Source organism: Aspergillus pseudoviridinutans (assembly GCF_018340605.1).
Source record: "Aspergillus pseudoviridinutans IFM 55266 DNA, scaffold_4, whole genome shotgun sequence".
NCBI classification, from domain to species: domain Eukaryota; kingdom Fungi; phylum Ascomycota; class Eurotiomycetes; order Eurotiales; family Aspergillaceae; genus Aspergillus; species Aspergillus pseudoviridinutans.
In genome coordinates, this window is record NW_025091284.1 from 1,132,544 (window position 1) to 1,157,195 (window position 24,652).

Genomic DNA, 24,652 nt, shown 5'->3' on the forward strand with positions numbered 1-24,652 from the left:
TCTGCCCTCTCGAGGGCTGAAGCGTTTGGTAAGTTGAGTAGCTTTTTACATCTTATCTACGGTCAGAGACAGACATAACTAACCTCTGCATCGTTCATCAAAGGTGCCTATGTCCGTGCTTGCGTCAACATGGAGGTCGAGCCAGTAGTGCCTTTCACAGTAGACTGGAAGAGTGGCGGTACTGGGGACCAATGCATGGACAAGACGGGCACTCCTGGGAAGATGGAAGTTTCGAAACAAGGCATAACATGCCGGGTTTTGGGCGACGTGTCAATTGACGATGGGTTCTTTGGTTGCCAGTGGTATGAGAGCTGGTGGACCCTTTCATACACAACCACAAACGCCACTTATTCTGGTTCGGCCCGGAGTCGATGGCAGTATTGGGGCGGGATAAAAACTGTGGAAATCACGGACCAAAGCCCAGGTACCCAACTTTGTGGCAGCGAAGCCTTATGCCCAACTACCAAGATCGAGTGGTCGAAGAGGCACTCCTATGAAAATCTTTATGTAAGTGAACACTGACGTTTTCTTTCCCCACAAATCCCAACTATTCCGATAAAAGCTGGAATTGAATTGACCGCGGCCTTTTGACAGTTCATTTTCCAACCCTCCAGATTGACGCCTTCAGAAAGCAACAGCACAGAGGTAGTCAATCTCGAGTTGTGAGGCGACACGACAACTGTTTGAAGTGGGCCCTGTCAGTTGCGTGGCACAGGATCTGATATTCCAGATTGAGTGATGTCCTTGAGCTAGTGGAAGGTGCTTTCAGCTTTACCAGGGAGAAGGACATGATGATTTCGTGCTTATAACACAAAATTCGCACCTACCTTGATGGAAATGCAATGCTTGTCGGTACGGGTTCAAACCAGCTTCTGCAGCTATATAAAGCTTCTGAGTGCCCGTGGAGCTCTTACTCTCCTCCAAAATTACTCTAAAACTATAACTCCTCGTCGCATTACAGAACAGCGTGATACTGGCGCGCGAGTATGTATTCATGCGCTGACCTCTCGCTTCGGTATATGCATTCATACAACTAAAACTGCCCATATAGAATATCACCATAGTAAAATAGTACACTTCCTTACGGCGAATTTGAAGCCTAGGATTAGGGTGTGAGATTTATACAGGGAAATTTAATTTAAACTTCTGGCCTTATCAGACTCCCATAGTGGGTCCACAGGTGACGGAAGAGTGCGGACGTCACTCGAACCCGAGTGGTAATCTAGACAACTCCACCCACTTCAATGTTCCTTCACCCACACTCCGATGTCCTGATCTTCTCAGGCTTTCCTTAAAGGTCGGAATTGAGACTAGGAATGGTCTCGAGATGCAAAAAAGGAAAACAAGTAATGTACTTCTGTCTCATGCAATGCACGAAGAGAAGAAGCTAAGAATACAATGATATAAGCAAGAATAAGAGGCCCCTATCGTGTGTTGTCATCGCAACCGTACTTCGTTCTTCGGCCCCATATTTCCTCCGGCGAATGAGACAGCTTTAGGGCACGATTACGATCTCACGTCAAATTTTCCAGTTGATCTAGACTGATTCCATACGATATTTTCCCAATTACTCCCACGCTTGATAGCACAGCCTTGCCGCATTCGTAGTACGACGAGTAGTGTTCTGGTTTCCTTATCCAGCCATGCGTCATTAATGATGTTTGGGAAGTGCGAATTACGTATCTTGCTCGTAACGCGGTTGCCAAAGTAGGCGCCTTCCACTGTCATTCGTGACTACGTATGCCTAAGATGGTATCCTTAAAGAAGTGGTTTTGGTGGTGGAAACGCTATTATCCTCCTGTCAGTCATTTTTCCACTACGCCAAAAAGGTGTCTAGACGACCATTTCTAGCATAGTAGAAATGACAGGCATATTCTGGTTGACACCTCCTTTAACCTGACCTCCTTCTTTAGCTTATTTTATTTAAAGACCGGAAGGTGGGACCCTGCATACCTGGGCGTCAAATGTTACTGGCCATGGACTTTCTCTAGCTTACTCCCTGTACTACCACCGAAATTCCTAATTTACCCGGAAATACACCGGTGTTCGCACAATTTTGCTGAATGGGTTTATCAATAGGCAGGTCAAAGTATATGGCCTAGACCCTTGTCTTAATTGGCAACGCATCACGACCGTTATGCCACCCTCATAATTATGTTGTAGGCTGCGAATCGTTGTCACCTGTCAAGTCGTCATAAATCTATGCCACTGTGCACGCAACCGGCAGATTCAAATCATTGATCATGCATTAGTTCTTGTCTATGACCAGCGCTGGTTGTTTGCGGAAGCAAGATATGCGTTAGCGAGTATTAACTTTACGTAGTATTTGGTAGTAACCTCAGCCACCCAGAATGCCGGCCTATATTTGCTAGTGTTGAGGCAAAAATGCATACTGAGTGTGGACTGCCTTCAAGGCCGATACTACAACCTTCCGATGCTATTCAGATACGATAGTAGAGCCCTTGGGTGTGGTAAATTCTATTTAAATAGAAATATGAAATTTAAAATGAACCGATTGGAAATATTAGTACCACCAAGCAAGCCCCAGAAAGCCCCCTTCCCCTTTTCTGGTCTAGCTGGACTTAGCTGACCGAGAAGAGAATTTCAGTGGTGCATCGATTGTGATCAACTAACGATCAACTGTCTGGCCCACTTAGGATGAGGCGCTATGCAAGCCTCCCAAATTACATCTTGCCTTACTGGGCTAGCGGCGCGTAGCTAGTTGAAATGACGGTTGCGGCTCCCACAGCAGAGAATAACGGGGTTTGCTCGATATGAGAGGAGTGGTACACGTGTCGTAATGCTTGGCATCTTATGTAAGTCTGACTATTCTATCCTTCTTTGCTGGCTTCTGTTACTATAACCTCTTACCTTGTGTCTAAATTTCTTAATGTCTCAGTTTTCTAATACATATACATCATCTTTCTATGATGCAGACATTACTGATAGTGGCCTTGTCCTCCCATCCGATGAGATTACACCTGATCTGTCTATCAGTCAACAGAGCTTTCCTTATGGTGCAGAGTCAGTAGTAGATTCTGACTTTATCCGACCAACCTTACCCTTAAATCCTATACCTACTTCCCTTGAGTGTGTACGCCCTGATCGCATCAATTGCTACGTGGTTTACTCCAGCATGACGAACAACGACTATGTCAACTGGTGGCTACAAACAGATTTTGGCAAGAACAGACGGCTACGGTGGGACTCACGACATTCATCTGAGGTCTGGAACCATTTTAGTCAAGTGGCTAAGGCTCAAGATGGTACACCTAAGGTAATGTGTAAACAATGCAAAGGTATCTTGGATCACCCTGGGCTTGGAAATGGGACTTCAACAATGAAAAAACATGTCAATACCTGCAACAAACGATCAAAGAATCATCATATTCAGGATTTCATGCGAGAGGTAAGCCCTGCTACCTATTATATGATATGAACTAATATCTTCTGATGTAAATAGGCATCAAAACCCCAGCTAGCAACAGTATTCAGCCAACAGGACTGGGAGACCAGTCTTCTACGATTTATTACTGAGTCACGATTACCATTTCAGCTTCTTGAACATCCTGGATTTCATAATCTGATTTCAATGGCCCAACGTGCGCCACAACAGCTAGAGATTCCATCTGCAAAAAAAGCACGGCACTGGTTACAAAGTACTATTTTTGAGCGGCATCAACAAGTCCTTAATAAGCTACCAAAAGATGGCAAAATCTCAATTGCACTGGACTGCTGGACATCTCCCTTCCAACAAGCTTTTGTGGCCGTCACTGGTTACTTTATTGATGATGACTGGAATTATCGTGAGATGCTTCTTGGATTTGAACCACTCCATGGGTCGCACTCTGGTAGTAATCTGGGCTCTGTTCTGCTGCAGCTATTACAGAGATATAATTTAACAGATTGAGTACTTGCTATTACCACCGACAATGCGTCAAATAATAGTACATTGATGGCAAGTATTCAGGAAACCATTCAATCACTGGACCTTCAAAATAATACAGCCATTATCCGAGTGCCATGCATTGCGCATGTGATTTAGTTAAGCTTGAAGCAGCTTCTTGGCCAGATGAAAGCAAATCCCAACAATGATGCCACTGAGGTGCAGTGGACTGAGTCTCAGGATCAATTAGTTCGGTCAAGACATCATAAACGGGAGATTATTGATACTTTGAACAAGGTTAGTTAGGATCTTATGGTTTCTTTCTGAAGATAATTAGTCGACTTACTCAGAGGATCTAGCTTCGAAGTTTGGCAGTTTTCATCAATGCTAGCCCACAACGCCGTGAGGCTTTCTGCAAGCTCCAGCTAAATTCTCCAGCAGTCATACCAATTCAGGATGTCCGGACACGTTGGAACTCAACCTTTCTTATGCTCCAACGGGCTAAGCGACTACAGTCATTCCTTGATGAGTTCTGTTCCAAGTACGGCCATCCATATCTGAAGCTTGACCAGGAACAGTGGCGTCAGATTGACTACTTGCTATGGATCACACAGCCATTTCACCAATTTACAACTGCACTTTTAAAGACTACAGATGTCACAGTTCATCTTATTTTTGCTATCTACAACAAGCTCTTCGACCATCTTGAAAAATCAATCAAACAGCTGGCAAGGAAAAATGTACCATGGAAAAAAGTTATGCTTACTGCTCTTCATGCAGCACGGACAAAGCTTTCCCAGTACTACAGCAAAACAGATCAGGTTGAGGGAGATTTATTTGCTATTAGTATAATGCTTACACCACAGCATAAACTTCAGTTCTCTCGGAGTAAGGACTGGGGTCCTGAATGGCTTACTCAGTATCAGCAAAGCTTTACAGATTACTTTGAGCCATACAAACAAAGTTACTCAAAGAGACAACATGGGGAAGGAACTCAAAGATCTTCAATACAGACTACAGATATTGATCTTTTCTAAATGGTTGGCTTAGATCTATTAAACCAGGAGAATAAGGACGATGAGCTTACCAAGTACCTCGAAAGCTGTAAGTATTGTTTTATTGTGATTATTTATATGTATGATTTACTAATCTATACCCTAGCTACCATCTCAGGTATGCCAGTTCGCTGATTAAGCCCAACCGATTGGCAACTAAGGGTTGCTTAAACCTTCACAGGATCTTCCCCAGGATGCCAGTATGTATCAATGCAGGATATTCAGCCTCTGTATAGAATAAATGGTGGTAAGGTGCAGGTCTACGGACGGTTTCATTTCTGCCGAGTATACGGACCAGTAGCAGCCCGACTGACATCCCTGGACAAGCAGCCATGGATCTGATAAATCAAAGCGATGGGTACGCGGACACCGGCATCGCAAGTCCAAATTTTTATAGCAACTTACCTGGGGATAGGGCAGATAAATTGGTCAATCTTCATTCTAAAACTAAGCTCTCGCAGAATGCTTGCGTGCGTCGCCCATCCTGTGCGCATTCCCTACGTATGGAAGTGACGGCTCAAGTGCCTGGTTCGAAGCGACCCATCAGCGATGACGACAACATGAACCCAGCTGAAGTACCCCAAGCTTTTGAATACTATGATATCCACAACAATGGCCGAAAATGCTATGTAATCCGCCCCGTTGTGTTCGGCCTCCCTCCTTGGGAAGAGCTTTAATAACTTAAATCGGTAGTGCACAGAGTGCAATATGAGGTGGGAGATATCATCTATATTTATATCCGCAACAGTGACGATGATGGCATTGCTCTTATCCGTGAAATTCGGGATCTTGGCGACGGCCGAGCAATGATTTGCGTTCTCTGGTATGCCGTGTTTGAGGAAGCGGTGATATACAAATGCAGAAATCTCCATCTTTGGCCTCGCGGGCATACGCATATGGTGATAATCAGCTTGCGGTTCTGATGTGGGACACCGCAAACGGTAAGGTGACTGGAGATGCTCTTAAATCACTGTGTCACGACAAGATTCTGGATCTTTGTGGGACTGGCCGCAAGATATATAATCGGCATCATAGGTCTTTTGCTTGGACAACAACCTACTGATTTGTGAAAAGTTGGGACCTCGATGCTTGAAAGGGATTTTTTATTCTCGTCCTCGATTGGAATTTAGTAGATCATTTGCACAGAAAAATAAATCAAGGATTATATTAGCTCGAAATATGCAGAGAAACCTTCCGCAAAGGTTTTACTTTCAAGGTTTATCCCAACCATGGAGGTTATGCCTTCCTTCGGCCCGTACCGGTTTCCAAAAAGGCCAATAGTCAAATCCACAAATCTGAAAATGAGTGGGATTCTTGCATTCTAATTGGCAGTAATTTTGGCACAGTATGAGTTGAAGGGAGCCAATAGGAGCGGCTGTATGAATAATTCCACGGGAATTTGCCTCGGCTGTGGCCGAGTCACATGAGGGGTGGAAACCTTTGGTTCGACTATTTCTGCTCTTCAAAGAAAATACATTCGAACAGGAAGACCAATACATACTTAAATGGTTGAACACTCTTTTGAGGGGTGGATGGGTGTTGAGGCACAATATATTCATCACTTTCAGAGCCATCCGAGAGACCTGGTTATAGAGGCTAGGGCACTGTGATCATATTCAATAAAGATGCCCCAACGAAGTGATCAACCTGCATTTGGGTGGGCCCGAAGAAATTGAGTGGTCTCTGACGAGGCATGTTACTGGCGATACAGAGCATTGAGCGGGGCGAATACATGTCTAGCAGCTCAATACTTGAGCGCTCATCATCACTTCGCGCAAACTCTGAAACCGGTTGATCACCTTGGTATTTTCCAGGGAGCTTTCCCCTGCCCCCACTCTCCAAAAAGCATCCTCTCTTTCCCCTTGGATTGAGCTAAAAATTTTATGAACTAGCTGTTGGAATTAATGGCTGCCCTATTCGTATTAGACCAGGCACATCCGAGCCAGGTCCCCTACCAAGCGCCACCGTTCTATGTCATTCAACAGAACATGAGGTCTTTTCTAGGTATGATATACGAATATATGGCTCAACTTAAGAGGCTTTCACAAATGTGAGCTATAGCGCTGTGAGCGAAACCTCTCAGAGCAGTTGACCACCGGAGACGCATTTCTTATGTTGATTTATGGAATATCTGGACCTTGCTATGTGGTATGCTACATAAAGTTATTCATGAAAAATTATTCATGGTTATGGTTCAATATGATGGGTTCTGAGACGGGAAGCTTGGCCCAGAAGGCATCCAACAAAAGGAAAGCCTTCTTGAGAGAATCCTCTTGTGACGAAATCAGGCACGTGAGGATCCCATCGAGAGAGAATGCCAGATAAGATGTATCCAATTACGTGAAACAACTCATCGGGATGGGCTCGTTCTAGAACATCTTCTATTGCACGGGATATTGAACTTTGAGTGTAGAGCAATTAGAGTGTTTTAGACCATTGTCGTGGGTTCTATGTCCATTATGGACCATAAGCTTCAGATCCGTAGCCCGCGTGGACAGCGAACCGCTCGGGACGCCAGTTGGCTGTCCGCAGGCTAGGCGGGCTCACGGACCGCGGCCCATAGTCCGGCCAGGATTGCGGACGGCTGTACTAAGGACAGGGATGAAAGTCACTAGATTTCCGTCCCTGGGCAGGAAGCTTTGGCTTGAATGTCCCTGCTAGTGGGCTGGACCGCCCTGAATGAAGCGTTGAAGTAAATATTTTCCAGGCCAGCCAGCGAATACAAATATGAAGCAAGGAGCATCAGAATAAAGCCAGGTAAGATGAATGCAAGTCCAGCAACTATCCCACCCACACGATCAGCCGATAGACAGCCAAAGAACATGCAGAGTTCTGCTGCCTCTGGGCCTAGCAATATCTGATAGAGCGAGAAGACTCGCTGGAATCGAGCAAGAGTGATCCACTTATCCTGAATCACTAATCGCTCTTTGATCAGTGCTATCTGAGCCACTGGTCCACCCCAGGCGAATAGACCAAAATTATAGAAAAAGAACCAGAACAGCTTCAAAAGAGGAAGACGCGGAAACGGGATACTACCGTAAACCAAGTGGGAAAGTAACTTAGGTCTGAATTAAGTATCAGGATAACATGCAGGCAAGTACATAAAATGGATCCGTACATTACAACTGGCTAAGCATTTTGCCATATTTCAATGAAATCTAAAGCCCTGCATCTCTGTCGTGGCAAACGATAGCCGTAAACCTCCGCCAATACAGAGCGACAAAATCGGAAATTACGAACTGTCAACTACAGCTTAGAGCACGATTCTGGTATGGCAATAATCCTCTGAAATTGGTCAAACTATTAAAGTAGCTCTCGGAACCAGGACTCATCTCTCCTAGATTTTCATTTACCAGAATACCGCAAGCAACTACCCGTTAAAAAGGCGAAAGGAAATGTGCAACAATTGGACGGCGCACCAAACTGCAAGATAATTATTATTATATAGAGTCATCATATGGGAGATGTAGAACAATTGCACCACAAAGAGTGGCTTATAGCCACTATGGGAGCTTATTGCCAGAGTAGCGTTCATTTGCACATTATGCTCTTAAAAGCCCAGATCAGACAATGAATGTATTCCCCCTCCAAGGACCTTCCCTAGCGGAAGGGAAATGGCACCTTCGAAGTCAATCGCTTGAGGACACGAAACGAGATTCCACTGCCTGTCTTCTTTTGTGTCTTCTGACGCATCCTTCTTCCCCGCAGATACGGCAACAGACGACGAGCTTTGATCTTGCGAAGGCGAAATGCCCTGCTCCCAATTCCAGAAATTTTTCGGGTCCCAGTTGGCCTTAGCTGACTGAAGCCTCTTAACGTTCTCGCCATAGTATGCTTCCAAATACCCGTCTTTGAGTCTGTTGTCGGGGAAATTGATGAATGCGGCCTTCCGGTCGATCGAATATGGCCTTAATCTCTTTTTGAACTTGTCCAAAAAATTTTCCATGTCGTCTCTTAACCACTTCTCCTCCCATACCAACATGATATATGTATGATAAATACCATCTCGCCAGGGGTATGCTGTATAACCGGATGCTTTGTCGGCGGCAACTCCCCCGGAATGAATGAACGAAACCTGCAGGAGCCCGCGTTCACCCGCGAACTTGGCTCGAAAAGACTTCATTTCGTGGCGGATGACGGAAACGATCTTCTTCATTTGGTCCGTGTTGCCGTTGGTAAAGACGAAAGAAGTGTAAATGCTGTAGTTTCGGCTAGAAGGCAGGGACTGTATTGTCTCCTCTGACCACTGGGACACGAGTGTTTCGTGGAGGAAGCGTGTTGAATGCTCCGCGGAAGTTCGCCGTTTTAGCATGTTTCCCACCTCTGCTCCTATGACCAAAGTCTGGTCGATCTCGTTATCGAATTTGCACTTGCTACCATTGTAATAGCTAATAAATCGGACCGCAAGCTCGCTATCAGTCTGGCTGAGATCGCACAACCAACTGGTGTCGATGGTCATTTCGTTACTCCACTGAGCAGTATAAAATTCACACATCGCGTCCATAAATTCACCCATATTCTCTTGCTTCGGCCGGTAAGTAAGCCTCCCTGCTGTAACTTTCTCGCTGTTCAGACATTGAACATTCATTTCTACCTCCGTGACGATCCCAAAATTTCCTCCTCCGGCACCGCAAAGTGCCCAGAACAGCTCTCGTTTGTTAGCATCCGCGTCATCCCGGCTGACCTTCCAAGTTTGCGCACGTGCGCCCGGTCCGTCTCCTCGCGGCCCTATAGCTATAGTGATTGCCTTGATAGAGTCGCACCCCATCCCCAAACTTCTTCCAAAAGGGCCAAGCCCCCCACCTAAAACGAAGCCGCTGACGCCGACCGTGGGACAGCGCCCACCATTGATCATATATCTGTCGTGCCGGCCGTTGACTAACTCTCTGTATGCATGACCCCATTTGGCGCCACCTGCAAGGGTAACTGTTTTCGGTATGTTGCTGGAATCAAGCTTAAGGTCGACCTGATTCATGTTCATCAGGTCCACCAAAACACCTTTTTCAGTGGTGGAGAATCCCGCATAGCAATGGCCTCCGTCTTTGATCGTAAGGGAAACGCCCTTTTCGTATGCTTCGTTGAGGATGGCCTTGATTTGGTCGGTAGTTTTCGGCCTAACAACCCCAGGTGGTCGCGTGAAGCGGTACAGCAAGTTTGGGGTTGCCACGGAATGTTCATACTCCGGTTCTCCAGGTTTGTATACGCGGACATTTTCCGGCTTAAATTCTTCGGATGGGCTCATTGTGGAAGTAAACGAGGTTTCGTTAAACAAAATATTTGAGTCACGCTCTCTCGTAGTCTGCCAATTGCTAAAGTATTCCAAATGCCTTGGGTGGTGAGAAGATCGATAGTTGGGTTCAGATCAAAACACTCATCGAGGGGCTTGTGCGCGTACTTATACCTACATACGGTCCCTAAGTAGCAAAAAGTCTGTTATGCTTTCCCAAGGAAAAGTTCAGATGCACGTCATATCCCACTGTCATTGTATCATCATGTCAATGTAACGTCTAGATTTCCAAATGATCCATGGATGGCGCACTATCCACCACTACGGTGTCCGTGTATAGTATGATAGAACTATCTCAGCTGACTTCTCTCGAACCTTACCTTCCAACCACGTACGCCTACATCGCCACTAGTTGGAGGCTCGATTTCCTCTGTTTTTCAGGCTCGTCGGAGTAGTCGTCAGTTAATCAAAAGCTTCGAAGACTGCAGAACAGACTTAATAAGAAACAGCAGCTTTCTAGCAGTCCTGTTACTCATATTTAGTATCTTGAGAAAGCCGCGCGAATAGCGATGCAATCTACTCAGAGAACGCCCGAAAACGTCAGAAAAAAGGCAACACTGCATGCAAGAATAGGTGACAATTTCCTGATTAATGTACCCGAAGGCCAAAATTGTGTTTAGCAGCTTGATAGGCAGCTTAATGTGCAACCTACGGAATCTACTCCGGTGCCTTGTTTACAAGCTCCGCAACGCTGTAGTGGCTGTGGAATGGTTGGAGATACAATCTTGTAATTACGGTGTCCACAAACACTAACTTATAATGAAATATGGCTAAGTAGCAAGGGATACTAACTTGCTGGATCTGTTGCCCCAAGCTCATAGGGTTCCGTCTGAATATAATTTATTTTCTATTAATTGTGAATTGACTAATTCTACGATGCGTTAAAAATAATGAGTAATCTTGTCTCGAAAATTAATTGATATGGCAGGTTTCTCTTCTCCGCTTGCGGAAAACCCCCGTATGATGTAAGATGGGTCCAGATGGTCTTTAGAATCCCTAAATCACTGCATGATACATGCAACCATCTTTATCTATGATCTAACAAGACGAGGCTACCATATTTTGGAAGCCAAAGCAGCTTGGGTTTCAGATGCAACCGGTGAAGACGGTGTATATGATGACTAACATTCGGCCGAATAACTAGTCATAGGGTACAGGATTTCGTTGACTATTTTGTATCTTATTCGGAGCCGCAATTTATGTGATCGGATAGCTGTACAAGCTGGAGAGGATAAGGTATCACTATGAAAATTTCTGTTTCTAATGGCTTTATTCTTGGGCGCAGGAGGTCATTATCCGCTTAGATATGCTCACAGTAACCCGCACGACGAGGTAATCCACGTCGTCTACTACGTAATCTACGCCTCATAGAAAAGACAGATATAGTCACCTTCAGAAGCTAATTACAGTGGCTGTCAAATTTGTCTATGGTCATAGATTATTTACTCGGTGGTTTAAACTGTATTTTGTAACATAGCTGAGTCTATGATGGTCTTGTGTTACCAGGTAAGGTTCTGTAGCGGCTGGGCCCGCTGGCAGATGCCGTCGAGTCGGTCCGAGGTTGGAACGTACGCACCAAACTCATACCGCAATTAATCAGTAGGCTAACTTCCTAGACTGTCGAACAGCTGAATGGGAACTAAAAGCAGCCTGATGGTGGTCCCACCTGCAAGGGGTGCCGCACCCCAACAAACGCGTCGGGGGTCAAACAGCTCATGTTCGAAGTGACCGAACGGATCACACCAAGCGAGTCAACGCGAAGGGAAAAGCGACCCAGAGAGCAGAACAGCCTAAGAGACGGAGTGGGCCTGCCATTATAGTTAGAGTAGCTATGATTAGCCAGGTTGCATTGCGCTCTAATTTGAACGGATTGATGATATTAGTTCTAAATTGCCATGCATCCATGTATAGGGGAATGGTAACCACCCAGGCTGGCAGTGAACCATGTCCTAATCATTATAGCCTGCTCTATCAATAACCTGTGCCTATGTTCGGCATAGTCTATGGTGATCTGGGGTGGGCCACCAGGAAGATGTAATATATATGCTAAAGCGCCTCGAGCAAATTTCTGACCCCTTTCCTAGAAAGAACTCTGGATAGAGCACAAAAAGGTTCTTTTCAAGCAGGTCCTTTTACAATGGGCGAATGTCACGGCGCATTCTGGACCCTTATTCCCTTTGATTCAAACCACAATTGTGCTTTTCCCGGTACATGGATTCCGCATTATCCTGTTGAAAATTACGTCAATATGATTTTCCGGCTCGTAGGTTGCTAAAATTCCTCTTTCTAAGCAAGTGAGGAGGAAGTTCTTGCAGACAGTCTGTTCATGGAGAATAGTGTACTAGAAACAGATATGGATAGCTGCCCACCTGTACAGATGATTGACGAATACGTATGAATGCTAAATCCTTACATCCTTACGCAAACAGCAAACAGCAATCAGTACATCGTATGAGAATCAGATCTAGAACAGTTCTACGATATAATTAATTCATACAAGTGCTTCCCAGTAGAATGGATTTCATACATTGACATCATTGATGAGTATGCCAACTTCATACTGTTTATTGGAACCACCGCCACGTACTCATACTCGCTGTTCCATAGGCATGGGTTCCTCTATAAATACATGGGCAGATTACAGCATTTATCTCGGAATACAGCAACCAAGACAAGTGAACGGAACACAAACAATCCATCCACCTCTTTATCTCTAATATCCCAGGAAACATCAATTCTCAGTACAAAAGTAAGGCATCCCTAGACATCACTGTTCTCTTCTTTTCTTCTTTTCTTGGACTTGATCTGACTTTCTAGCCAGATGTCGGGGACAGGTGAAATGTCCGGTGCGGGCAACAACTTTGATTGCCACTTGAAACTCCTCGAGCCCGAGAGAAGTGTTGAGTTTCGCGGTAACTTCGACCAAAACGTTGAAAAATGGGAGTCGGACAACATTTGGTTCAAATATGACAATGTCCATGACCTTGTTGGCGCCTACGTCATTGACACGGAAGGGTCGCCATCATACATCGGCGCTGATGATTTAAGACTCTCGTTTACAAACCAGGAAGGAGCGCAGTTTGAGATCATTGGTTCTCTCAAGGATTCCATCTCTGAGAGAACCGACGTCACCGGTCTGGGAACCTGGATCGAAGGGGGCCTTGATTAACAAGTTTGATAAATAGTTAGCGACCCTTGTCCATGGGGAGCCTAGTATGCGAAGCAGACAGTGCGGATAGGTGGATGAAGATAGCTGAGGAGGCTGAGCAGGATGATAAATTATTCCTGACCTAGATGACTGTTGCTGGTCAGATTATATGGTCTATTTTATGGGCCTATATCTATGCCCAGTTGCAAGCGTATAGCTAGCTATTATTCTCTTCAAGCTCTAATAAAAAAGTCTAGAAAATGAGAATGCAAGTCCTCATTGAAGCCGACAACATATTGAGTATACTAGACATAAAAGTACACGCATTGGACTTTGAAATAAATCTTCCAGGCTGTTTGGGTTTGGAAGTTCTCTTTATCACCGCGGACTACCCATGTGGTTTGAGGGTCCCGTTAGGGTACCAGGTTGGCAACTCCGATCCGTTTGCGGGTGATGGCGAAGTCTACGGACACGTCATTAATAAACACGGCTGGTTCGTCCTGTAAAATCATCTTTCGACTGTCATTCCAGTTTCAAGCCATGATCTTCTTCGGTTCTAGACTATATCCCAATAACAAAAGCCTAAGAGCACCTCTTGATACCATACAAAGACCACTTTCCACCCTACATCAATGTAAGGACCTCTTCTTGTTGTTTTTGTTATTAAGTGTATTGTTTTACTGAACTGCAGTCACACCGGTGGTTTAGAACTTGGGTTAAAGGCACAACGTGTTCTTTGATACACCGACATACACATGCTTAGAGTCAGATGGAATATTTATTTAAAACAAGCACTCGTCCATTAAACGTCTCTCCTGAAAGTATTTTAAGTTGGTCTAAAAATCTTTGTAAGCTGCGCTATTCCCTTGCACCTAGCTGTTGTAGATTTGTTTGCTTCTGCAAGACTTTCCAGGTCACGTGCATACGGCACATACGAATGATACGATATTGATAGTTTACCGCTAACCCTCTTCAGGTGGTTCGGTCTGGTTGCCCTTTTCGTTATCCGTTTGCCTTTATATCCGCCTGATCAAGAAGAGTGGTCTACCCTCTGTGGTATCAACTGGCGCAAGTGATCTACTATGCGACGACTTGCGTCATGAATACTAAGCGACGAAAACGACATATCCACCATAGCCTAGGGAATATGGATCACCTAGATGGTCACTGAGAAGAATTGAGCTCTGATAATGTTTTAGAGTCGCATACATGACTAGCAATTTCTGAACATTGTACTGTATTGAACATTCTAACAATTGGGTATAGTATGCGGCCAAATTTCCTCTTAAGGTCAGGTTGCAGGGCGAGAGGTAGGGCGACGACCGAGCAACAGCATTGAAGGGAACTGGTAGGGGCTTCATAAGCGCAGTTGCCTCTCCTGTTGGCCGGAGAGACTACATTGTCTTTTTGCAGCCGGGCGTGGAGGTAGCGATGGCAATACACGGGAACGGTAGCGAATTTTGTGTAGGATGGATTCGACAAGCCGCCTGCAGACTGTTAGCCTTAAAGTAATGGTCGGATCTCGGTGTTCTTGATGGCGAGAACCACACTGTTCTTCTTAGCTTTAGGGGCTGTCAACCATGGTACATCCATGCTCAAGGCGGAAGGAGTCATCATTGGGGACTGTCTTGCCGTTGGCGTAGATACGGCCTGCATACCTGCAAGTAGGTTCGCTAGAGAAGAACTCGATAGGGAACTGTTGGCTGAGAGATGTTGAACTAAGGTAGGTCGCCTAACCATGGGGAAGTGGTGTCCACAGCGGACCAACTCGCGCGCCTAGCGGCCGGCCCTCCCGCTGCCGAACCTTATCCGGTAACACAAAATAATCATAGACTCAAATCTAGTTACACTTGCAGCATATATCATTGAGCTCAACAGAAGAAATGGTCTTCCGTCATAGTGATGATTATAATTACCGAAGTGATTCTGAAGGTGACCATACATATCTCCCTTCTACGACGCGAACATTAGACTGTGGGTATTTGTAAACTCAAAGTTGGCATTTGTCCCCACTTGTAATCACCCATTCATACCGCGTGCGAGTGCAACGTATCTACACCCAGCTTAGATTTCCGGGAACGGAGGTTGAGAGGAATCGATCATATTCTAGAATAAGTCGTGAGATAAATCGAACGTCATGTATGGCCAACATTTAAGCACACCTGCTTTATGTTATGGCGACACCTAAAGGGATCTACCGGTCACAATTAACATGTTAGCAAAGCATAAAGGCAGCATGAATCTCTTCATGCTTTCTAACCTTTCAACTCCCAGACTGTAATTTTTTCCACCAGGTCATTGAACTGAAACTGTGACCTCAAAAACCTTCATCTATACAGCCATCTTGTTTTGAAAGCCTTCATCCCGCAAAAATGGCCGCTTTGACTGCATCTGGTTCCCGTCAGCCAAGAACAGCTGATGAAGAGACCTACCAACTCTTCTGCAAGAGTCTGGGCCCCGATGGAAGCCTTTTTACGGAAGATGAAATTAAAGCGGCTTACCAATCGGAGTCCGAAAAGCCTGGCGGACTCGAAGTCCTCAAGGCTAATCTTAAGGATATCTGGTCACCGAGAGTTAGATGGGAATGCAGAATCCCAATAACTCAGGGAAGTCTTACCATAACATCTGCCAAGGTATCTTTCTTTGCTCAGGTTACAGACTGGGGTATGCAGTTCAAAGGGGATTTTTATGGCTTTTTCTTCCCTACCCTACCCCAGGTCAATGTAATGTATTCTTGACCAATCCCCTAGCAGTATAGTGCCTTTCGTTAACTGTTCGACTGTAGGGGTTGGGTTCTGTACAACGACGCCAGTGCTCTTCAGCATGTTGGACGTGAGGATGCCCGAATTTCCCTTACCGCCCTGGAGTCAAAGGTAGGCCGCTTCTGGTCAAAAAGATCCATTCCACATGTATTCTAACAATCACCTAAGGTCTATATCGAGATCTTTCCCAATGACGGCGGACCTGCTATTGCTGCCATTTTACTCGATAGGTTTGTAACATCCATTCATCAGCCTACTCGTGGATTCGTCTATCTCAGCAAGGTTGAATAGAGGACTCGACAAATCAGATAGCATGGAGAGCCCATGCTATATATTCTTATGTTCATGTTCGTTGCTATTCGTGGGCTTGGTCCAGGCAGAAGGCTGTTAGTTATGCCTCTGGTATGGGTTTTTTCCTACTGCAGTAGGTTTTCCCCCTACCGTTTTGTGAATGCAAGAGGCATCTTCGCAGCATAGTTGGTTATCAAATAAATCCTCTAGTCCGAACAAAAGTAGCATGATGACACCTCACTGTACACGTAAAGAAAGGTTTGCATCTCTATATATGCGTTTGATTGACTCTGGAGCTTAACGCTTTGTAGTTGTTGCCGCTGTCTTCTTCATTGCCCTCTCAAGGTCTTCCTTTTGCATTTCAACTTGTGGTAAGTCTTTCATTTTGTAGTCGCCGTCCTCATCGTAAGGGTCACAATCGTAAAATTGATCATTGTCATCGTCATGATCAGCTGGCGTTTGTGTACTCAGTGCGGCCATTCTTGCTCCAACTGTAACTTCTGCGCCTGGCTTTTGCGTACACACGGCGGCTGGCCTTTCTCCAAGTTGGACTTCTGCTGCTGGCTTTTTGGTTCTCAAAATTCTGAGCTTACTGAAGGCCATTCTGAGCCCTGTGTTCTCCCTGAGTAATTTGTCGCTCGAAAGGTTGGGAGTTTTGCGGTGAAGTAAGCTTACAGTTGAAGGCCATTTTAGCTCTTTCTTGTCTTACCATACTGGAACTTGAGTAGCTGAGCTTATTTTCTTTATATTTTGTTGGTTGACCAAAGGCGGAGCCACCTTTATATGAGCTCAATGGGTCTCCCAAACATTGCGTATGTTGACAACGCTCAAATTCGCTTCCCTGCCATGATGACGGACGTTAAATATTCTGCAAAAGGGGAGGTGCTCTATTAAATTCGTGACTTCTTGCAGATATGGATGACTTGGCGTTCGTATGAGGTCTTCATAATTTGATGTCCTGGGTAACAACAGGAGCTATCCTTCTGTGTGGCTTTTTATGTTACATCTGACCATAAAAATTCGAGAGTCGGAGCACACCAGGGCTTATTTTTCTATTTAAACTCTGAACAGCCGGACCAGCTGGTCCGTAACCCAACATCTGCTTTCAATAGCTGTGCTTTCACCAGCTGTCAGCATGGGATTTCCAGGTGGGTAAGAACATGATCCTTTTGATCTCAAATACTTACTGAAGTTCCAGCTTGGCCTAACCGGGAGCGCCATGCTCGATTTAAGCTGGAATCGTTTTTGCCCCCGGATACGAGGCGGTCAAGCCTGGACGCTGCCTTGTTCGACGAAGATTGGCGTTTAAGAGATGGTTGGACCTGCGAGTACACAGATGGAGGGGGCGCGATTTTTGTCTTCAAGAATAAGGGGGACATAGATGGGCCAGGCATCACAGACACACAGTTAAAGAAGTATCGCCACAAGCAACCGCTACCAGCACCACGTCGTAGCGGTGGCAGCCTTTTCGGCTAGAACAACGGTTTGAACTTTGACAGATCTTAGATCTTCACACCAACCTGAAGCGACGGCCTAGTTTCAGTTGAATATTTAACAAAGTGACTGCCATAAGACTTTGAGGTCTCTTGTAAATAAGTTACGTAGACGCAAGATAAAGGCGACCAGTATGCTACGTGTCCTCAAAATAGCAAAATGACCGCCCCAGTCATGGCACCATTACAGGGAGTGTAGTTCACTGATACAATAGGATCAGCGATTGCGAGGCGTAACACATTTATACACTGTCCCTCTAATACAATAGCATGTGGAGCAACATCTTGGCGAAACCAGCTTCATCGACCGCATAACGATACTATGTCAGGCACTCCACTAAATTGTCTACTCTTCAGCCATCGTACCGGATTATCTTTGAAAAGGTTTTACGAGCCTTCAGGAGGGCTAGCTTGATTTGCCTACCTAGACTCACGTAGAAGCCAGTCAACAATTGAGAGTAATAAGTAGATATCAGAAGCCATAGAAATCAGGAGCAGCCTTACCTGCCAGGTTCAGCTCTCTATGGCATAAGCCTGTCATTCTTCTTTTACAGTTTTATGACAATGACACTCAAAGTCTGTCTGGTTTGCAGCTGCCCTTCTAGAAACTTCAGCAAGTTCACAAAAGCGACTCTAATTGTACGCCTAATACTTTATAAAAATTACGTCAATATAAGGCTAGTATAAGTTAGACTGCGGAAGCGGCTTTGAGAAACAGTTGAAGAGTGTAAACAATGTAAAGCCGAACCTGGAAGGCGCTGTATGCAGTGACTAGATCTGTTGTTCTGCGTTACTGATACTGGAGGGACTTGGAGCGTTTGACACCTCGCTCTCACCCCACCAGCGATGACGAAGAATAGCATATTATGAACTTGAATGTCTAAATTGAGATATAGTACGCACTTGAAAAGCATAAATAGAACATCCGTCACCCTGAATTCATGTTGTCAAAGCTCAGCACTTCAAGCCATCAACATGCATATCTCCAGTGTCATCTCTCTCTCTCTCCTTTCTACCTGTATCCTTGCCTCCAGCGCAGTCATTCATTCCGATTTTGCGAAGCGCAAGTCTGTTGACTGCCAGAAAATTCAGATTGCTCTTGGTGAAGCCGGTGCATACTATCGAGGTAGACTGAGCGGGTACTATGGGCAAGCATATGTATGTCAATTGACAAAGACCTGAGAAAGCGGTTACTAAGTTCATTTCAAGATCACGTTTGCCAATAATCTTCAAGCCTTCGAGAATCTAGGCAGTCGCACATTGCGTCAATGTCATGATATGGCATCTCTCTAGGTTATTGACGTCTGAACATGAGTATGTTTCTTATACAGTACGGGAAATATGATGTGGAGGTCGCGATTGGTGATAATATTGAAGAAGCTGAAGCTCGTTGGTGGAAGGCTATCTTGGTTGGTATTGACGATATGCGGGATTCAGGCTGACAGGCAGTGTTACAGGATGGCTTCCCATGATCGGGTATCATCATATTGTAATGATTATCTGTTTGATTACAATTATCCTTCTATGTAAGCATAGTGATAGAGATTGATTCACCCTTGTTCGAATGCAGTACTCACAATCTACTAGCAATTCTGCTTGCTGGATGCACCTCCTCCAACGGCCTGAGCAATGTCTATCTGGTTTTCCTTAAATACAGAAATTCCAGCAGCTTGATTCTGAGTGACCCCGTGCTGGTAAACCCAGCCATTGCAGAGAAGGTCTACAATGTTCATGCTTATTTAGGTCTGCATAGGAGACCCTGAATACTTATTATAGATCAGGCAATAGAAGTTCGGTAATGTTACTGTAGACATGCAACAGGTGGAGTATGCAGATGAACCCTTGGATAGTGGATAGTTACTGTTTACCTTTTGGTTTCATGGCCCACTATTACGTCACATCACTTGATTTAACTTACATTCTGAATCTTAAATATTGCCTGTCATTACTAGTTTTCCTGTCGTCTAGGCTGACAAGGTTTCTGAATAAGTCGGGCCCTTTTTAAGAAAAATACCAATTCTTAAAGTTAAACCACCGACTGTCTGCGCTGAAACTAACCCCACTGATTTGACTGTTACTAAGACCAATCTGCATATCTAAGTTCTGATCTCCAAATGTAATTGCTTGTTGACTGATTCTAGCTCTTAGCTGTAGTCTTTCTAAGAGAGTTCTCCTGTACTTCCCCCATTAGTTCATGGAGCTCCTGGAAAGCATGTAGTGCTTATAGACATGTTCTCCCTGATGGAACATACAAATTCACTCCTAGCCGCCAGTCAAATGGTCAAGATGTTGATAGGGGCTCAATTTGTGCTGGTGCTTTAATAGTGACTGCCCACTCTCTAGTGGCTAGTCTGTCTCCTGTATCCCTCACTACCTGGCCAAGAATCAACATCGCCAGCGGTGATATCGCCGCAAAATGGACAGGATAGTTAGTCAGCTTCCACTAGCGTCGCTGGTGGGGATTGACCACTCAAAAGCTGGAACTGTGACCAAGAATCGACATCTTCAGTGAACTTACAGTGGGGGTTCAAAAGTATTTGATCCCTTCGGTGATACTAGCGGGTTTCGGGGGGTCAAATACTTTTGAACCCCCACTGTAGCCCGTAGGCAGCCGATGGTGGAGGCCTCAACTAATAACCACTAGTTAATCAAAACTCTGTCATTACAGTAGGCCCAGAAAGACGAAGCCCGTACAATACCATACTCGCCGTCTACCTCCCATCTTTTTTGATTTAGCTTTTTAATAAGATATCGCTCTGAAAGTGATGCCATTTTGTATATGCCAGTGCGGAGAAGACATAGGCTGCTCACAAGTAGGTGGCTCAGTGCGCAAGTCATGGGCGCATCGTAAGGCGGACGCCAATCGTATCAAGCGTGACGGAGTTTCGCACGCAATATCGTGGCCCTCCTTAACCATGATAACGCATCGATCAATCCGGTCGAGGCTACATTAGTAATCCCTCGCAGGATCCGATTTGGCTGGAAGTTGAGATGCCGACCCCGCCATCTCAATGAAAACCGACATCTCAACGATAAAAGCTTCAAATGTCGTATCCCTCTTAGAATTTCTATTATTTCTCAACCACCACCATGCCGGATGATTATCCTGAGATAGAAGATCGAATTGAGAGAGCTCTGCGCGCGTTACGGCGTCAAGAAAATCCAAATATCTCAAAAACTGCGCGAGAGTTTAATGTCCCAATGCAGAGGCTTCGACGCCGCTGGCTTGGGACACCTTCACGCTGCGATAGGCCCCCAACGAATACAAAGCTTTCCGCAGAGCAGGAGACAGCTCTTAGGAGATATATTGACATACTTATCAAGTTAGATATCCCCCCGCGGCCAAAGGCAATTGGTAAAGCAGCAGATTCGATACTCCGGGATGGACATACTGATCCAACGACCCCCCCCCTTCTTCAGATCGGCGAGAAATGGACGAAACGCTTCCTTGAACGCTATCCACAATATCGAATACGAAGGCAGAGAGCTATCGAATTGGAGCGGAAGCAGGCGCATGACCCTATGGTCATCGAGATGTGGTTCCATAACCTGAAGGCGTTGATGGAACGAAATTGTATCCATCCACGAGACCTATACAACTTTGACGAGACTGGCTTCCAGATTGGAATCGGTAAAGATCAATGGATAGTCACTAGTGAGTTTAAGAAGCCTTCTTTCTCTCCTAGTAATACCAATCGGGAATATGCAACGGTCGTGGAAGCAATCAGTGCGGATGGTCACTTTATTCCACCTTTTATTCTCTTCCCTGGCAAGTGCGTCTTAGCCTTGGAAGACATGCTGGGATGAGGGAAATGTGATTGACCAGAACGGAAAGAAATAGCAGTACTATTATTTATACTTTGGACACACACCCAAAAATCATCCTCTCAATTTCAGTCAAATCAACCGTTTGCAGAGAACCTGTGCCGTGAAGTCTGGCTGCTCATAATCTAATAACTACTCTATGGAAGCTTTGTGGTTAAATTTCATGGTCTGGAACGATGGCTTGAAGGGTCTATGGACGTAATGTAAACTTAAAATTAAGGTATGTACGACATCTCCCTTAGTCCCTTGTACAAGAAATATGCTCAGATGATGCTTTTCAGGCTATCCCTAAGAGGTTGATTGCATGCAACCCAGTTGCTCTTACTGGTTAACGGTAAGAAGCAGACAATACACATCATCGTCGATATATTTTGCAATAGAATGTTATACGGCAAAAATCAGATAGCTGAGTAAAGGAAGATAAAGTGACACTTTCAAACAAGCGTTCGTGTCCATGTTGTAACTAGCAACCCTATGCTGTTTGGGACTCTTTCCCGTTTTCCCTTTCATGCAGTCTTTTTCAGGAGAGTTATCACAGTAGTGCAGGAATAGCAGTCTGGGTCGCCGTAGTTCAGGAGCTCCCTGATAACCTTGATATGGCCTCTTTGTAAGGATTCGAACAAAACGTCATGGAAGCCCGGCGAGCGATGCCCCAAAAAATCCTCCAGCATTATTGAGACAACATCTGCATGTCCTTCCCCGGTCCCTGGGGGACCGTCAATGAGTCTTAGCGAAATGGACCTTCCTTTTAGTCACGTGACCATGCGGCCGAAATAGGCGGCTGCGGCGCAAATCCCAATTGTACGGAGACTCCTAAAGTTCAGATACATTGGAGACTTTCCAGCTCTTCAGAGGCCGGGTGTGGGGTGCACCCTACCCGTGCAAGCCTCTTTACATCGTCACTGCCGTCGGGTGCAATACGGCGCTCCAGATCATTTATGTACAGGACGATGGCCTCAGAAGGCTGAGTGTTCCACCAACCATGTATAAGCTTCCCGTAACAAGGACTTCCATTCCATCTTCGCGATCCCCTATTTCCCTTGCAAGCCTTACTGCCCCCTCAATTGTAGGTGCAGTTGTAACCATGGCCTGCGGATCAAGTTCCTTCCACACCGAGGTGTATAAGGCGCATACGTCATGTGATAGTGACTCAGAGTCTTTGATGGTCCGGTCTGCCCACATAACGTAAATTCATCAGTCAAGACCTGGAAAAGATTTCTCCTATCTCCACTTACCGATAGGGTCACCATCTTTCTCTTGATATGTAGTAAAAATGACATGGCCAGGTTTCACATTGTTTTTAAAGAGTGTGTGCGCTAAAGATTGCACGAGCGCCACTCCATCTCGCTCTTCTGACAGATGGCTGAAAATAAGGGCGTGGCACCTTGCTATCTTAGCTGACAATAATTTTTGAACTGTATTTGGTTGACTTACTTCTGCTCATTATTCACGTTCCTGGCAAACCATTCTGCAGTCTGTTCTAAACTGAGAATGTTGTGCGCCCCATCCACAAACCATTGTAACTTCCCTTCATCTATAACCTCAAACCTCCCTGTCAGCCGAAAACTTTGCACACCATGGTAGATGTCTGCATCACTAAGTGTATGGCCGGGTGCTTTGGTTCGAAGAAATGCTTTAGTGAGCTCAAGCGCTAAGGAGCAGTTCAATCGTTGTACTGGGACGCTGAGTACTCTACCATCGGTGGGAAGGCATTCATTTTCTGACACGAACGTCAAAGTTGTGCCTTTATCAAGAGCACGCTTTCGCATAACTTCCGCGGGCCCAGGGTCCTGGGTTACGGAAAAGGAAGGTGCACCTGGTTTAAATATTCCTGCTTTGTGCCAAGCAATAGTCTCGATGGTAGGTCCGAGCTGTGCAACATGGTCCATTCCGAGAGATGTGATTCCGGTTACAACGGGATTTCGTATTACGTTTGTTGCATCATACTCTCCGCCATGGTGGACCTCGAATATTGCCGCGTCGACCTCTTCTTTGATGAAGGTGTGGAAAGCCAATAGGGCGAGAAACTGCAGGTATCGGGGCTGCTTTGCGACTCCCGCATCCAGTTCTATATCTGCAGGCATAATGCGATCCCACACTTCGAAGAAATATCGGGTAAACAATTCCTCCGCGACTGGATGGTCATCAATCTGTATTCGTTCGCGGACGCATTGCAAATGTGGCCCCGTATAGAGCCCAATCTTCTTGGGAAACCCCGTCCTCACGCTATGTGCACGAAGGAAGCTGCGTGTAAAAGCGCAGGTGCTACCCTTCCCCTTCGTGCCGCTGACATGAATTACATTCAAGTTGTTTACCGCATTATCCTAGAACAAGTCAATTACCGGTGTATCGGAGTTCATGAATAATTCGTACTGAGTGCCCTAAACTTTGCAGCCATTCCTTCATTCCAACCAAGCTCGGTACGCCTTTGAGAGAGTTCCCATTCACTGTCGTGGTATCTTGAATGGTGGAAACCGGAGTTGTCAGACTCGTCGGTCGGCTCGTCGGTCGGGCTTTACGTCGTCTGGTTTCAAGGAGTTTGAGTGCGCTCTTCGCGTTGTTAGTCCTGGTATCAAAACTCAATGGAGAGATATACCTCGTAAGTGCGTTTCATTGCGGCTTTATGTGATGGTTTAATCTCTGGTTGACGATTCCACATCCACTCGAGGTTGCCTTCGCTCCTCTTCCCATCTGTCATCTTAGCTGGCACGTGGCACGCTAGTGGTTGGTCCATTGTGCCCCGCAACGGGTACGAGGCCCAACGGACCTATTGACAGTTTATCAGTTATGCCCGAAGAGGGTATAAAGTCATTTGCACAATGCTTGCTACTGTAGGATGATTTCAGTTGCTGGCTGAAAATCAGTACCTAAACGAAAATTCATACATGGCATTAAAGAAATTATG

General features: G+C 45.4%; 6 protein-coding genes across 6 annotated transcripts; 3 read left to right on the forward strand and 3 right to left on the reverse strand.

Annotated features, from left to right (window-relative positions):
* Positions 1–8,491: 8,491 nt before the first annotated feature.
* Positions 8,492–10,183, reverse strand: Asppvi_005839 (FAD-binding oxidoreductase; the record flags this gene model as incomplete). The annotated part of the gene is made up of 1 exon (XM_043301751.1): positions 8,492–10,183. The coding sequence occupies one exon, from the start codon at positions 10,181–10,183 to the stop codon at positions 8,492–8,494; it is 1,692 nt and encodes a 563-aa protein (XP_043157686.1).
* Positions 10,184–13,049: 2,866 nt separating this feature from the next.
* On the forward strand, positions 13,050–13,397 carry Asppvi_005840 (uncharacterized protein; the record flags this gene model as incomplete). The annotated part of the gene is made up of 1 exon (XM_043301752.1): positions 13,050–13,397. One exon carries the CDS (start codon positions 13,050–13,052, stop codon positions 13,395–13,397), a length of 348 nt encoding a protein of 115 aa, XP_043157687.1.
* Positions 13,398–15,748: 2,351 nt separating this feature from the next.
* Positions 15,749–16,429, forward strand: Asppvi_005841 (uncharacterized protein; the record flags this gene model as incomplete). The annotated part of the gene is made up of 4 exons (XM_043301753.1): positions 15,749–15,949; positions 16,010–16,104; positions 16,162–16,249; positions 16,307–16,429. 4 exons carry the CDS (start codon positions 15,749–15,751, stop codon positions 16,427–16,429), a joined length of 507 nt encoding a protein of 168 aa, XP_043157688.1.
* Positions 16,430–16,726: 297 nt separating this feature from the next.
* On the reverse strand, positions 16,727–17,032 carry Asppvi_005842 (uncharacterized protein; the record flags this gene model as incomplete). The annotated part of the gene is made up of 1 exon (XM_043301754.1): positions 16,727–17,032. The coding sequence occupies one exon, from the start codon at positions 17,030–17,032 to the stop codon at positions 16,727–16,729; it is 306 nt and encodes a 101-aa protein (XP_043157689.1).
* Positions 17,033–17,564: 532 nt separating this feature from the next.
* On the forward strand, positions 17,565–17,905 carry Asppvi_005843 (uncharacterized protein; the record flags this gene model as incomplete). Its single annotated transcript, XM_043301755.1, has 2 exons — positions 17,565–17,577; positions 17,628–17,905. 2 exons carry the CDS (start codon positions 17,565–17,567, stop codon positions 17,903–17,905), a joined length of 291 nt encoding a protein of 96 aa, XP_043157690.1.
* A 4,778-nt stretch (positions 17,906–22,683) lies between these two features.
* Positions 22,684–24,445, reverse strand: Asppvi_005844 (putative tetrahydrofolylpolyglutamate synthase; the record flags this gene model as incomplete). Its single annotated transcript, XM_043301756.1, has 5 exons — positions 22,684–22,919; positions 22,983–23,131; positions 23,182–24,071; positions 24,121–24,297; positions 24,344–24,445. The coding sequence occupies 5 exons, from the start codon at positions 24,443–24,445 to the stop codon at positions 22,684–22,686; spliced, it is 1,554 nt and encodes a 517-aa protein (XP_043157691.1).
* Positions 24,446–24,652: the final 207 nt, after the last annotated feature.